General features: G+C 38.8%; 2 protein-coding genes across 2 annotated transcripts; one reads left to right on the top strand and one right to left on the bottom strand.

Annotated features, from left to right (window-relative positions):
* Positions 1-904: 904 nt before the first annotated feature.
* LOC113355422 (probable methyltransferase PMT23) lies at positions 905-4,584 on the top strand. Its single transcript, XM_026598279.1, has 8 exons — positions 905-1,387; positions 2,021-2,170; positions 2,296-2,566; positions 2,716-2,829; positions 2,942-3,113; positions 3,204-3,452; positions 3,845-4,039; positions 4,173-4,584. The coding sequence occupies exons 1-8, from the start codon at positions 965-967 to the stop codon at positions 4,372-4,374; spliced, it is 1,776 nt and encodes a 591-aa protein (XP_026454064.1). The 5' UTR covers positions 905-964; the 3' UTR covers positions 4,375-4,584.
* Positions 4,585-13,393: 8,809 nt separating this feature from the next.
* Positions 13,394-14,822, bottom strand: LOC113355420 (protein LIGHT-DEPENDENT SHORT HYPOCOTYLS 5-like). The gene has a single exon (XM_026598278.1). The coding sequence runs from the start codon at positions 14,274-14,276 to the stop codon at positions 13,584-13,586; it is 693 nt and encodes a 230-aa protein (XP_026454063.1). The 5' UTR covers positions 14,277-14,822; the 3' UTR covers positions 13,394-13,583.
* Between the last annotated feature and the right edge of the window lie 667 nt (positions 14,823-15,489).

Genomic DNA, 15,489 nt, shown 5'->3' with positions numbered 1-15,489 from the left:
ATTAACATATCATCAACATACAAACAGAGAATCACACAACCAGAACTATCATGCTTACTATAGATACATTTGTCCGCATCATTCACCACAAAACCATATGACAAAACTACTTTATCAAACTTCTCATGCCATTGCATAGGGGCTTGCTTCAAACCATAGAGAGATTTCACTAACTTGCAAACTTTCTTCTCTTGGCCTGGTGATATGAAACCTTCAGGTTGTTCCATATATATCTCTTCTTCTAAATCCCCATTTAGAAAATATTCCAACACTTCCAACACTTTGGTAAGCGGTGTTGGATAGGATTTTGAGAATATTCCAACACTTCCAAGCTATACATGTTCTGTAATTCTGGATTTTACTGATTGCAACACATTGTTCAGGTGTGACATTCTGGATGTAACAGTAGAGATGGATAGGATTTTGAGACCAGGCGGGTTAGTTCTCATCCAAGACTCATTAGAAATGATAAATAAGCTAGCCCCTATCTTTCCATCACTACACTGGAAGATTAAACTATACGAAGATCAATTCCTTGTTGCAAAGAAAGGTTAATGGAGACCAACAACATTCGCCACATAGAAGGATCAACAACAGTGAGTTGAATAGACAAAGGTGTTATACTGTTATCTCTCTCGTGTTGTATAATTGCTGAACTTGATTTTGTGCTTAGTTCAAATGCCTGTAACAAGAGAGACAGATAATTCTCAATATTCAGATAGTTTTACGGTTCTACATTTTTAATCAGTGCCTCAGTGGTAGTACTGGGGGAACATAAAAGCAGGTGCCCCTGGCTGCCACTAAAATACTGTAATCTTTTTTTTTTTTTTAATCTTTTTGTGGATCAGTAAAGTAAAATTTTATTATATTATAATGACCAAATTAATATTAATACCCCACGAATTATCAAATTATTTTTCAATAGAGGAAGATCAAGTTTTATCTTCCTCTCTGGCTCTCTCTAATGGCGAATTCAATAGAGAGTATTTTCAGAGAAAGAAAATACCCATTCATATACGCATCAATCATCTTACTCATCTGTTTCTCAGTTCTTGTAATTTCAAATACTCGTAGTTTCATTTCTTATATCCCTAAAATCACCGATCCTGAGATCTCTTCAACTTCGTCGGCAGGATCACCTGATAATGATGATGAAGATAAAGCTGGTTCTTCTGCTGGTGCTGAGATTGATTGGAGATTGTGTAATGGAACTGCGGCGACAGATTATATACCATGTTTAGATAATATGAAGGCGATTAAAGGATTGAAATCAAGAAGACATATGGAACATAGAGAGAGGCATTGTCCTAAACCTAATTCCAGATGTTTGATTCCGATTCCAAAAGGTTATAAGACGTCACTTTCTTGGCCGAAGAGTAGGGACATGGTGAGACTTCATTGCCTCGCTCTCCTTAATCTGGTTTTTGGTAAGAGTCTGTCTGTAATTTTCAAGTATTAGTACAATTTTCTTAAAATGTTGCTAGTAGATTGATTATTATCCATGTTTTCGACAAAAACGAGCTTAAACTGTTAATGAAAATTAGCTGGAAATAGATTGTTTTAGAATGAATTAGCTGTGTTTCCGACCAAAAGTAACTTCAATTGATCACTTGGATTAGCTGAGAATGGATTGCTTAGAATCATTTATCCGTGTTTCGGACAAAAACTAGCTTTAATTGATCGTTTGAATTAGCTGAATAGATTGTTTAGAATGAAATATCCATGTTTCTGGCGGAATCTAGCATACATCGGTCAACTGAATTAACTGAGAATAGATTGCTTAGAATGAATTATGGTGCTTTCATTGAAAACTAGCTTAAATTATGAATTAGCTGAAAAGTAAATTGTTTAGAATGAATTGTGATTTTATTTTGCGCAAGTTTATTCAATTTGCTATGTTCTGTGTGGGCAAGTGTTTGATTGGCTAATCAACAGACGGGTGGCGTATATTTATACTTGTAAAGTAAGTGCAATTGGTGTGATATACTGAACGGGAAATGTGTTTCTTTTGGTTATGTAGATTTGGTATGATAATGTGCCACATCCTAAACTTGTGGAATATAAGAAGGATCAGAATTGGGTGCGAAAATCCGGTGATTATCTTGTGTTCCCCGGAGGTGGTACACAGTTTAAAGAAGGGGTCATGAACTATATTAACTTCATAGAGATGGTATTTTTATTTAATCTTCTGTAATATCCTGAAATGTTAACTTAATATGCTCCTTACAGTTTAGTAATGTAAGTCATGTGACATGGTATTTTATATCCTCTGCGGTTTCCTTTTTGTTGTGATAGAGTTATAAAGACATCAAATGGGGCACACATACAAGAGTTATTCTAGACGTTGGGTGTGGTGTTGCTAGCTTTGGTGGATACTTGCTGGACAAAAATGTTATTACGATGTCATTTGCCCCAAAGGATGAACATGAGGCTCAAATACAATTTGCACTTGAGCGAGGAATTCCAGCTACTCTGTCGGTCATTGGGACACAAATGCTTACTTTTCCAGATAATGCTTTTGATTTAGTACACTGTGCGCGATGCAGGGTCCATTGGGATGCAGATGGTAGGTCTCAGTTATATACACATGCTGAGTTTTACATGGTTGATGAAGTTTCATTTGACAAATGCTACTAAACTCGTATACTAGGCGATCTTGAAGATTCTTGGAGCTTAGCAGCTTATTAATGTGGGTTTTTTTTTTCAAATATGCAGGTGGGAAACCGTTAATGGAGCTTAACAGGGTTCTAAGGCCAGGAGGAGTTTTCGTATGGTCTGCAACACCAGTTTATCGTCGTGACAATGAGAGAGATCGGAATGATTGGAAGGGTTTGTTTCCTTAACTCCTTTAACATCTGGTTAAAATGTCTCGGCTGCTGAACCACTGCACCATGGATGTGGCAGTTCATGAGTTGACCTCATCTTTCTATGTTCACTGCAGCCATGGTAGCTTTGACAGAATTCATCTGCTGGAAGGTAGTTGCAAAAGCAGTAGATTCAACAGGAATTGGACTTGTAATATACCAAAAACCTGTCTCAAACGTGTGCTATGAAAAACGTAAAGTGAATGATCCTCCATTGTGTCATCAAATAGAGAAACGAAAACCTTCCTGGTATTTACTAAGTCAACAGGCTTCTATTTGCGATGCTATTCATTCGTCTTATTCCCTGTAATACAACTCATGTTGTTTGTTCTGGGACAGGTATACACCCCTTGAAAGTTGTCTTCCCCAACTTCCAGCTGTTAACTCCGGTGGAGACTACAAGTGGCCTTCCTCCTGGCCCCAAAGGCTGAGTACTAGACCTGCTAGTCTGGAACCAAGTGCTGAGGAAATATTTTACGAGGACACTAAGCACTGGTCTGCACTTGTGTCGGATGTATACTTGGGCAGCCTTGCTATCAACTGGTCATCTATACGGAACGTAATGGATATGAATGCTGGATATGGAGGGTAAGGCATTGCTGGAATCTTACAGCTTAGGTTTATGTTGATATATTGGAATTTAAACACCAGAAATTCTGAAACATATAAATATGGCCATCTACAAATCAGCTTAACATTTGCTAGCCATATCCTCCATATCCTATATTTGTTTAGCATTTCCAAATTCGCCTTCTTCTTAGTTCACCCGACACATTTGTGAAGGAATATTAGTTTCCCATATTATCGTTGTTTACCAAAAAAAAGTGATAATCCTAGAAATAGTATCATGTTAACTTGGAGCAATCAATTGCTGGATGCTAACATAAGTATGTTCTTCCACTGTGGCACTTCTCTTTCTGTTGAGTTATTTGACTAAGTGTTTACAACTTAAACTTTGTTTTTTTTTTTTTTTTTATTAGATTTGCTGCAGCATTGATTAATCAACCTCTGTGGGTGATGAACATTGTGCCGATCCACCAACCAGATACCTTACCTGTTATTTATGACCGCGGGTTAATTGGAATGTATCATGACTGGTGTGAGCCCTTAAGTACATATCCTCGCACTTATGACCTACTGCATTCCAGTTACCTATTTGGAAATCTAACAAAGAGGTAACACATGAACTTGCTTGTTTTTGTCAGTGGACTTTTCTCTTTCTGGGGGATCCTAAGCTATATATATTCTCTATCGTATGAATTTCGATGATTACGTTTTCAAGTTAACTCAATTGTTCTCATTGTCCAGGTGTGACATTGTGGATGTAGCAGTAGAGATGGATAGGATTTTGAGACCAGGTGGTGTAATTCTCGTCCAAGACACATTAGATATGATTAATAAGCTAGGCCCTATCTTTCGATCTCTACACTGGGAAACCAAACTATACAAAGACCAGTTCTTTGTTGCGAGGAAAGGTTCTTGGAGACCCACAACATACGACGGCGCATAGAAGGTAAAACAATGAGTTGAATAAAAAATGATGCCATCTCTCCCAATTTTACAAATGTTGATCTTGATTTTGTGTTTGGTTCAAAAATCTGTAACAAGAGGGAGAAACCTAATTCCTTGTCTATTATCTTCATCCACACAAGTAGAATTCTCAATATTCTCAATTCCTGGCATCCAAGATTTGGTCTTGGGTTGGGCCTGGAGCATGATACATAAATTGTTTACGAGTTAAGTCCCAAATCAACTTAATGGTCCTAACGGGTCCCCCAGTATATTTGTAGGTGCAGTTTGTAGACTTGTAGTTGTCCCAGCTTATCTTCCGGGCATCCGGGAAGTAAGAGCAGAAACTTTTTGGCTGAGCCAATATTTCTTTTATGATCATCAAACTAAGTGGTTGGTTGGTACCACTACCCAAAAACTTTACATGATTTTTTTTAAGTATAAAAAGAAAAAATACAAGAGGATCTCTTCAGTTCAGAAGAGAGTGTAGACTAATAATACCAATTACAGAATTACAAGCCTCTGCTAAACCATTGTGGTTCACCCTTCATTGATGAACATGTCTGCCCCTATTCTTACCTCATGTGCCATAATCCATTAATTTATTTCGCCCCAAACCACCCAGCATAGAACATTATTGGCCAAGTTTTTCTTCCCATCCCCTAATAGCGTTTTAATTATTTGAAGAAAAATTTCCCAATAACACCCAGAGAGAAAATGCAAAACAAGAAAAGATCACGCCAAAAATGTTGAAAATCTCGCAACATACGCCATTATTGGTCTCCAAACGTGGTGTTGTAAATTTCAGACCCTCAAATGTAAAGCTTTAACTTTAGCATCATGGCAGGCTCCACCTCAGTACACGAACAAGTTACGCGGCTCCCATCACGGTTGCAAAAGTAGACACCAATATGTACCATGTCTAATTTTTAGGATTGGTGGGACTTGTTGCAAGGACTGAAACTAGTTTATTATCTTGGAGACTTGGACACCAATGTTCCAACGCCTACACTCGTTTTTTACCTCGCTCCCTGTAAACGGAAAAAAGGAAAAATATAAATGTAAAAGAGACGTAGAACCAATACAACAACAATAATAATAACGACTCTTATTCAAACTTTTATGTACGTCCATAAGCAATAGTGTTTCATGGGGAATTTAATCTCTCTTGCAGAGAAATCTTTTGAAAGAAAACGACCGGATGTGTAAGAGGACGATAGCTTTTACTTTTACATTTACATTTCACAATGCATGTCTGTCTCTGTTATGTGATTGACTTATCAGTCCATGGAGAGAGAAAAAAGAAAATTTTAAGTTGTCTTAAGGTGGTGGTGGTGCACCGGTGGTGGGGGTCATTGTAAAAAAGAAGAAATCTATCAATAATATGCAAATGGTCATTAATGGCCCCCACCCTCATTAATGACCACCACCAATGTAAAGGTCCACCACCATGGCACAAAGATAGAGTTGTCGGAGGCTATACCAACTGTGAATCAAACTGAAAAACGTACCGCCCCTTCCAAATCTGACCACCCTCTAGTCTTTACTGTACCAGTACACTCGTCTTCTTCTTCTGGTCCTTATCAACTCTATAGGCCATTAAATTTATATACTGACCACAACGGCAAACAAACACATATCATTTGTTTATTACTTTTAGTGTTACTGCGGATGTAATTAATTTACTAGCTACTGCTAGTATTTGCAAAATTTGGCGGTACAATATAATTAACATTGATGCGCGTTTCTTTAATAATACTGTCTAAATGTTTGTTGATGGCTGTTTAAAACGTTTGCAATTGAACTCGACCAAAACAGGGTTTAGGACCACTCGCTCAATAAGTCTCATCCTATAAGGAAAGAAATTATGTTGTTTTTTTTCTTCAGATTTATATATCATGGTTGGTGCCACATGCATATGCATGTCGGAGAGTTTTTGTTTGAGCTAAAAAGGGTGATGAGAACAGTAAATTAACTGATGATGCACATATGTTTTTTTTCTTTTCTTTCTGATAGTGTGTGTTTGTGTAGTTGAATCTTGTATTGTCATTCGTCATGCATTTACAATACAGGAGGGGTGCATCAGTAGTGCAGGGCAGGAGAGGACAGGACAATGCGTAACGCGAAAACCACTATGAGTCTTTGACAAGACAAGACTAACGTCTAGTCGGGCTATTGCAGGAGAGTTAGTAGAACAACCTCAAGTGTGTATGACTTTAATTAATTTTTTTCTTTCTTTCTTTCTTTCTTTCTCTTAGGAGTACTCCCATGGCCCCAACCTCTGTCTCTTTTTGTGTGTATTTTTTGTTTGAGGAAACAAAACAAACAAACAATCAACTTAGCACTGTAACTTCATTTCAAATGTAAGATTTTTTTGGTATTTGTATTTGTTCTTTTCGTTTGTATTTTGCATAGTCAGTAGTCAGCATAAAATATACATACATTTGAGTAGAAACTAGTGTCTTAAATTGGAAAGACCCCAAGAAGAGACAGAAGGGATGAAAGACAGCCCTATTCCACCTATCTAATGTATAATCTATTCACTGGTGTATTGAATACCTAGAAATAATCTTAGTTCTAATTTTATAGCTTTGACCTAATCCAATCCGACCACAATTCGCAGCATAATTATTTAATTAAGAGCTCATACATTTTTCTGTGTTAATTTACTCACTAATGACAAAAACTACTACCAGGAATTATCAAATTTCACAGAACTAACGCGGTACCAAGTAAAAATCTCGCTTCAGCTATAAAGAGATTAGTATCCTTGATAAGAGCCTTGACGTATGAGCTTGAAAGAAGGATTCTCAGCATGCAACCAAGCATTACGGGTTTGGGATGAGAATGAGGCCGATGTTAACATTGCTTGCTCTTGTACGCTAAGTTTTTTCACAAGTCTTTCCGGTGTAATTAATGTTTATGCAATGTAATAGATTATATTCTACCATATTTAGCGGACCAAGGATATTCTCTTTAATAGAGATTATTAATAATAATATATATATGGTCCCTTCTCCCATAAGGAGGGCAAAGAAGTTTTCCATAACCCAATATGGTATCAGAGCATCTACCCAATCCATTTTGTTGCCTTGACCTAGCCACTAACAAAATTATCTTGTCTCGCCATGTAACGTTTGATGAAAACGTTTTTCCCTTCCGCACTTCTTCCGACCATCGCTCTCACAACCTCGAACCATCTACCCAATCCATTTCTCCTCATTTTCCACTCCCACTGGCTTACCCATCTCCTCCTTCTACCCAACCGTCGTCTCACCACCTCTACACTCCACCTCACCGCCGTCCACGACGACCTTCTTGCGCTGTCCCATCTCCACCCATCTCTTGTTCTCCCTTTACCTGTCCGGCTCTCCCACACACTGACACATTACCCAGCAACTCTGATTCCCCTGCTCAGCCCAGCGTTTCCCCCTCTTCTGCCAGGCCCATTTCTTCTCCCTCTCTTACCCAGCCCAACTCACCTAACTCTGCGTCTCAGCCCAGCTCTTCTCACTCTGCTGTTCCGCCGTCTTCACCCGCTCCGGCCCAGCAAGCCCAACAACTCATCCCATCCCTTAACTCCCCCTCAAACCCAGCAATACCTTCCCTGTCCGACAGCAACCCCCCCCCCCCCTCCCTCCCCCCCAGCAACACTCCTGCTGCTCTCTCTCGCCCTGCCACTCGGGCCTCTCATGGGATTTTCCGTCCCTCCAACAAGCTCAATCTCCACGTTCAAACCCGAAACCACATCTCCACCCTCCCCAAATCTCACCTATATGCTCTTAGGGACCCAAACTGGAAGAAAGCCATGATAGATGAATATATTGCAATGTTGAAAACTCACACTTGGGATCTAGTGCCGAGACCTCTTGGTGCTCATATCATTCGCTCCATGTGGCTATTCCGTCACAAGTTTCATGCAGATGGCACTTTGGAACGTCACAAAGCCCGCCTTGTCGCTAACGGTAAATCACAACAAGTTGGTGTTGATTGCTTTGAGACGTTTAGTCCGGTTGTTAAGCCCGCAACTATCCGCACAGTTCTCACCATTGCTACCTCCAGATCTTGGCCCATTCACCAATTGGACGTCAAGAATGCCTTTCTTCATGGGGATCTTACTGAGACGGTTTATATGCACCAACCTCCGGGATTTGTTGATCCTACTCACCCGGATTATGTTTGCCGCCTTCGTAGATCTCTTTATGGTCTCAAACAGGCACCTCGGGCATGGTTTCAGCGGTTTGCGACTTTCATCACTCAATGTGGTTTTCAGGGTAGTGTATGTGATCCATCTCTATTTATTTATCGGTCAGGACAGGACACGGCATACTTATTACTGTACGTTGATGATATCATACTCACTGCCTCTACTGATGTTCTTCTCACCCGTTTTATTGACATGATGAAACAACAGTTCTGTATGACTGACCTTGGCTCCTTACATCATTTTTTGGGAATCACTGCTTCTCGGTCATCCTCCGGGTTGTTTTTGTCTCAGTCACTCTATACGAAGGACATCATTTCTCGTGCATCCATGACTGCCTGCAATCCAGTGGCCACTCCGGTCGACACCAACTCCAAGCTTAGCGCTACCTCTGGACCAGCTCTTAAGGATCCTACTCTATACCGAAGTTTGGCTGGGGCTTTACAGTATCTTACTTTTACTCGACCGGACATATCTTACGCGGTTCAACAGGTATGTTTATTCATGCACGACCCTAGAGAACCTCACATGCAGGCGCTTCGGCGTATACTTCGGTACCTCCAGGGCACTATCGAACATGGGTTATTTTTATCTGTATCCACCATTTCTGGCATCCATGCATACTCTGATGCTGATTGGGCGGGCTGTCCTGATTCACGACGATCTACCTCTGGTTTCTGCATTTTTTTGGGTGACAACCTTGTTTCTTGGTCTTCCAAACGTCAGGCGACTGTCTCCCGCTCCAGTGCTGAAGCTGAATATCGGGATGTGGCTAATGCCGTGGCCGAGACGACTTGGCTCCGGAATTTACTTCTTGAGCTACATATACCACTACGACGGGCTACTATCGTTTATTGTGACAATGTGAGTGCTGTCTACATTTCGGGTGATCCGGTTCAACATCAACGCACCAAACATGTGGAAATCGACATTCATTTTGTTCGTGAACGCGTCTGTATTGGGGACATTCGGGTGCTACACATTCCATCCGAAAATCAGTACGCTGATATTTTCACGAAGGGTCTTCCTAGACAATTATTTCTTCGTTTTCGTACTAGTCTTAGTGTTTGTTCCTCTCCCGCTAAGACTAAGGGGGTGTAATAGATTATATTCTACCATATTTAGCGGACCAAGGATATTCTCTTTAATAGAGATTATTATTAATAATATATATATGGTCCCTTCTCCCACAAGAAGGGCAAAGAAGTTTTCCATAACCCAATACAATGGTCAAGAAAGCAAATAAAGAATCCAAAGTCGAACATCAATGTTATAATTATGGTGAACGGCTAAAAACAATTAGCAGTGTGTAGAAGGACAAAGAATTAACACAAAATTGGTCAAAAAGACCAAAAGAAAAAATTTCTGGGTGAAATAGATTTCTAGTTTTTGATACTGTTTATATGGACAGGAATCAAAAAGATGCTATTCAAATATTCTGTTTGGTTATTTCACCCAGAATTTTGCCTCATATTATAACAAGACTGACCTATATGCCCTCATCTTCTTCCCGGATGTTTCTTCATCATCATCAACGGATTTTCTTTCCCAATCGCCGATATAACAAGACTGGTACCGTCGCGATACAATTTTGGATCACCATCGGAAGAACAATCACCTTCATCGCCACCACCAGGAGCTCATCCAATGGATGCTCAACTTGTAAAAAACGAATTGGATTTAAGCGCAAATGTGCAATAACCGATGATGATGAATATAACAACTGAAAGAAGTTGTTGCTGCTGAAAATTGATGATGGATGGTTGAGAATAATAACGTAATTAATAGTTTCAATGCGTTTGGAATTTGGGTTTTGGCTGGATAATATCGGAGAGAAAGTTGGGTTTGTTTGGAAAAGATTCAAATCGATGCTTCCGTCCAGTGGTGGTGAGAATAATCATACAGACAATCATATTTTAGGTATTGGTACAGATGTGGGGAAGTTTGTGCAGATATCATGAAATGGGTTCCTCATTTGTGTGTCAATAACAATAATTACGTTTGTTGTTATTATACCTATCCTGAAAGACGATTTGGATTATGGGTTAGAGCAGCCATATTTTGAGGCTCATGGGTTAGAGCAGTGGTGGAAAGAAGATTTGGAGCTTCAGCTGGCTATCAACAACAGTAAGCTCATAGATAAACAGCTGAAGTCTTTGTATTCGTAGCCGGCACCAGTACCACCTAGATAAATTCAGTTTCATCTTCATTTAAATCCATATGAAATTGGTTTCCTTCTTCATAATATGACAAACAAATATTTTCGTAAAGATGTATCTGGTTTCATCTTGCATAGGAAAATTCAGATACATCACAATTCAAACTAGATGAAACTGGTTTCATCCTGCACACTTTTAAGAAAAACTAGGTACATCACACTCTAAAACAGAATGAAACCAGTTTCATTCTACATATTTTGGTCAAATCCAGATACGTCAAAATTCAAACTAGATGAAACTGGTGTCATCCTGCACACTTTTAAGAAAATTTAGGTACATCACAGTCTAAAACTGAATGAAACCAGTTTAACTCTACATATTCTGAAAAAAAATCCAGATACGTCACATTAAAACTGCAAATTTTAAGGAAAATCTAGATACATCATTGTCTAAAACTGAATGAAACCAGTTTCATTATGCATATTCTGACGATAATCCAGGCACATTACAGTTAAAACTGGATGAAACTAGTTTCATCCTGCAAATTTAAAAGAAAATCTAGGTACATCATAGTCTAAAACTGAATAAAACCAGTTTCATCCTGCACATTCTCACATAGATATTTACTCTTTGCACGAACATCTTCTTCCTTAATTTTTCTTCATCTTCAAAGGCGCAACTGTGTAATGATTTTTCAACTCTTTGTTTGCTGCCTTTTCAATAAAACATAACTTTTTTCTTCTTTTTAGTCCGAACAAGTGCATCTAGGTATAGGAATTCAATCAATTTTGTAAACCGAAATGTATACAGAGGCATATAGGTATAGGAATTCAATCAATTAAAGAAATTTTAATTTAATTATCAGGGCATTTGAAGAGAACAAAAACTGTTGATTATTGTGGTGGTGACGATGGTATCGTTGTTGGTTGTGGAGGAAGATAATGGACGAGTTTGATGCTGTTGATGATGGTGGTGGTAGTGTTTGTGTGGCTGGAGATGGTGGAGAGCGATAATTTGATGGTGTCGATAATGGTGGTGCTAATGTTTGTGATTGTGGAGAAGATGATGTTGTTAATGGTGTTTCAGGTGGAGACATATTGAAGATATAGAAGAGATGATAACGGAGAAGGAAGAGATGTGTCGTACAGAAAATAAACACGGGTTATAATTGTCCGTTTCAAAATTGTGTGGCTACTGTCCATTTCACTCAGACTATAATCTACTCGTCCATATGAACCGGAAAAAATATTTTTCTGGACAAATGACCCATTTTCTGAAGAATTAAAGAGTAATTAAAGAATTAAAGAATTAAAGAGTAATTAAAAATATACAGCAGGACCATCAACTTAGTTAATTGCTACTAATTGATTAATCATAACCATTAAGCCGTGACCGACTCTTACCTAGCTAGATAGCAAATTAATGGTAGTTGGTTATCAATAATTGAGACATGTTATAATGAGCTAAGCATGCTGAGTCAAGACAACAAGTAGACAAGGTGGGAATCATCATCTGCTTTGCCGTATGCTTCAAAAAAAAATCTGCTTTGCCGCTCCTTGTAAAGCTGTAATGTCCTGCATTTAGCTTACTAACTAGGTTAATAATGGACAAGAATCCCAGAGAGATATGCCTGTGCTTTGCCCTGTTATACGCTTCTATTTATGCCCTTGTTCCATAATCATCTGCTAGCTCCTTGCAAAATCTTGTTATATTTCCTTTCATATGTCATTTCACAGGATGATATATGCCTCCTGACTCGTGAGAAAGAGAGTTTGGCAACTCAATCCATGCGAGTGATATATGGAGATGCAGGAAAGGCTATGTACCGGTGGTACAAATCTACGAGACGGATATTAAGATCGATCCACCATATGTGTGACAGTTTACGACTTACTCGTGCTCTGACGTGGATCTTTGACGTACCCACCATTAATTCACAGTCCTTCTTAAGCTTAGAGATGAACAATCGGGTGGAGTGAATGTGATTATCAGTCTAGATAGGACTTTCCATGGTAGAACAAGCAATACTTGCGTGTGATGGATGAATCAAGAATGATTTGGACAATAACCTAAAACCTCACTTCAATTTTGAAAATATCAAATCTGCTAACTAATCAAAGATCAACAACAATAATAAAAGCCACCCACGTTTCATAAATAAACCTTGGATAAGTTAAATTCCCCCAACCCTATTCTACAACATGCTGCTAATTCATAGGCCAAGTCTATCATGTTTTTCATCAGTATAGTAGTGTATTAAACTCGAGTTAATTACTGTGTGCATATACGTAGTTTTCTAGCAGTAGAAATGGAACCAACGGCAACTATTGCACAAGAGAAGTAGTGCCCGACTACGCCCATGTATAGGAGGACAAGACACACAGCACCATTAAACAAATGTTTCCAAGAAATTATAGGATCAACATGGAACCAACGGCAACTATTTCTATGCATGCACTTAGTATATGTATAGTGATACAGCATATTTAAACCCAGGATAGTGTTGGAAACAAGATTTGACATACATACAGTACAATATAGAGTTTCTCATCAATCTCATCAATCAAGCAATCAGAGAGAAAGATGGGTATTAAGCATTAAGCAGAGAGTACGTAAAGAGAAGAGAAAACTTGTTACCAAATCGGGGATTATGGGAATTGTCAATTCAAAGTCATATATTTATTGAATTTGCCTAATAACGCAATTTGAAATGACAATTAATAAAAAGTACTGATCTTCCTAACTAATAGTAGAATAATATAGAGATCAAATCTCGAAATGAACTAGTAGACTATAGACTAGAATTAACCGATTGAGCAAAACAAAATAAAAATCCATACACCTTGATTATATGGAAGTGATAGTTGTATTTGGTTGTTGATGAAAATGAGCGACCATGTCGACATGATTGTTGGTAGTAGTAGTACTAACACCTCCACCACCACTACCAACATGGTGACCAGACAAGGATGATCCTCCGCCGTTGCTATCGACAACCACCCCGGACGAAGACGAAGATGTTGTGGCTGTTGCTGTTGCTGTTGTTGTTGGTGGTGTTGGTCTCTTTCTTTTCTTCTTCTCGTAAGGTATACCTCTAGCTTTGGCTTGACTCTCTCTAACTTCCCTCAAGTAAATCCTAACAGCTCTAGCTCCAAACGGATTTGATTCTGGTTTTCCACCATTTTCTTCATATGCGGCTCTTAACCGTCCAATAAGTGCATCAAGACTACCCCAAGCTTGTTTCAACGGGCACGTACACGGCGCAGGCGGATTGGGATGACCAAAGAAAGTACAACCTAAAGTATGCACTTTAGTCTTTCCGAACTGATCCAAGTATTTCATGAACTCAATTACATGAGCTCCACTACACCGTAGTAATGATAATGGTGGCTTATGGTTTTTCAAGTACTGCAAGAATGTGTTCCAATCTCTTCTCTTCTGTGATTCATATCGACTTAGTGGTGCCGCTGCTGCTATGTTCGTTGACGAAGATCTTCCAATAACTCCTCCACCACCACCACCACCTGATGTTGCATCCATGACTGCTTTTTGATCCCTTCTTTGCTAAAACGATGAGCTTCTTTATTTATATCTCTCTTAATTTTCTAGTACTTCTACTTTAACACACAACCATTTAATTCTCCTCTAAGTGTATGTTTTTTGATGATGTGTTGAGCTGCTTTGTGGATTAATATATGTGGTTATGGTTGAATTCTTGCGCTGGTTTCCATAAAATCTTATATAACTAGTATAGGGTTATGACATATGAAGATAGTGATGATCAGGGTACATAAAGAACTACCTTGCTTGCTTGCTCTTTTTTTGGACTAGTGAGGAGAAGGAGAAGTTATCATTCATTTCATACACATGCTTGATAATGATTCAGGATGATTTTTAATGGTGGTTTTGTGGTTTAGAGTTTGTGAGATGGAGAGGGTTTTGAGGAGGGAAGAAATGAATGAGAGAAGATGAAGAAAAAGAAAGATGAAAGTGGAATTAGATGGGACATAAAAATAAATGATAAAGGGCTATCTATATCTATGTGCTCTCTACTAGGTGTACTAGAGTACTAGTATATAATTTAGTGTAGTTTTTGTATTGGATGGATGGATGAATGGATGGAGTGTGGTTTTAGCGAGTGAGGAGCGTAGACTAAAAAGAAAGAAGAAATCCTATGTGTTTTGAGTGTTTGAGACGAGTGAGCGAGTGAAATGACCAACTGATAATGAAATGCCTTGTACACACGTGGTGGTGGGGTATTATCTTCATTCATACTGCTTTCTGTAGGAAGGATACCCGAGAATGACGGACATGATGGATACTCGTCAAACTGCAGAAATCATTCAAGACGGAGGAAAAATATCCTTGATTGACAGAAAAAAAAAAATTGCACATATCCATCAAAATCCAAAGAGCTAATTTCTTAACGCTACGTCTTGTGGACAAGATTGAGCCACTAGACTAGCAGAAAAATGTTGCAGTTCAGAAAAAAAAAAAGTTGTCTATTTGTTAACACTAGATCTCTTTCCTAACGTTTGCTCGCACTTAAAGTAGTAACGCTGAATGGTTTAGCGATATAAAAATTACCTTTTCGTTGAATAGTTAAGCGCTGGCGATTTATTTTAGATCTGACGGCTGAGATTTAAAGCGCTGAATGTAACAACGCTGGGCAGTAGTCCTAGCTGACATGGACTGCTAATCTAGCTACTAGGTTAACACTCCCATAGAACTTAGGAGGTAGTCCTAGCTGACG

This window comes from Papaver somniferum, chromosome 3 (assembly GCF_003573695.1).
Source record: "Papaver somniferum cultivar HN1 chromosome 3, ASM357369v1, whole genome shotgun sequence".
NCBI classification, from domain to species: Eukaryota; Viridiplantae; Streptophyta; class Magnoliopsida; order Ranunculales; family Papaveraceae; genus Papaver; species Papaver somniferum.
Note: the sequence above shows the minus strand (reverse complement) of the source record. Positions and strands in the feature narration are given on the sequence as shown.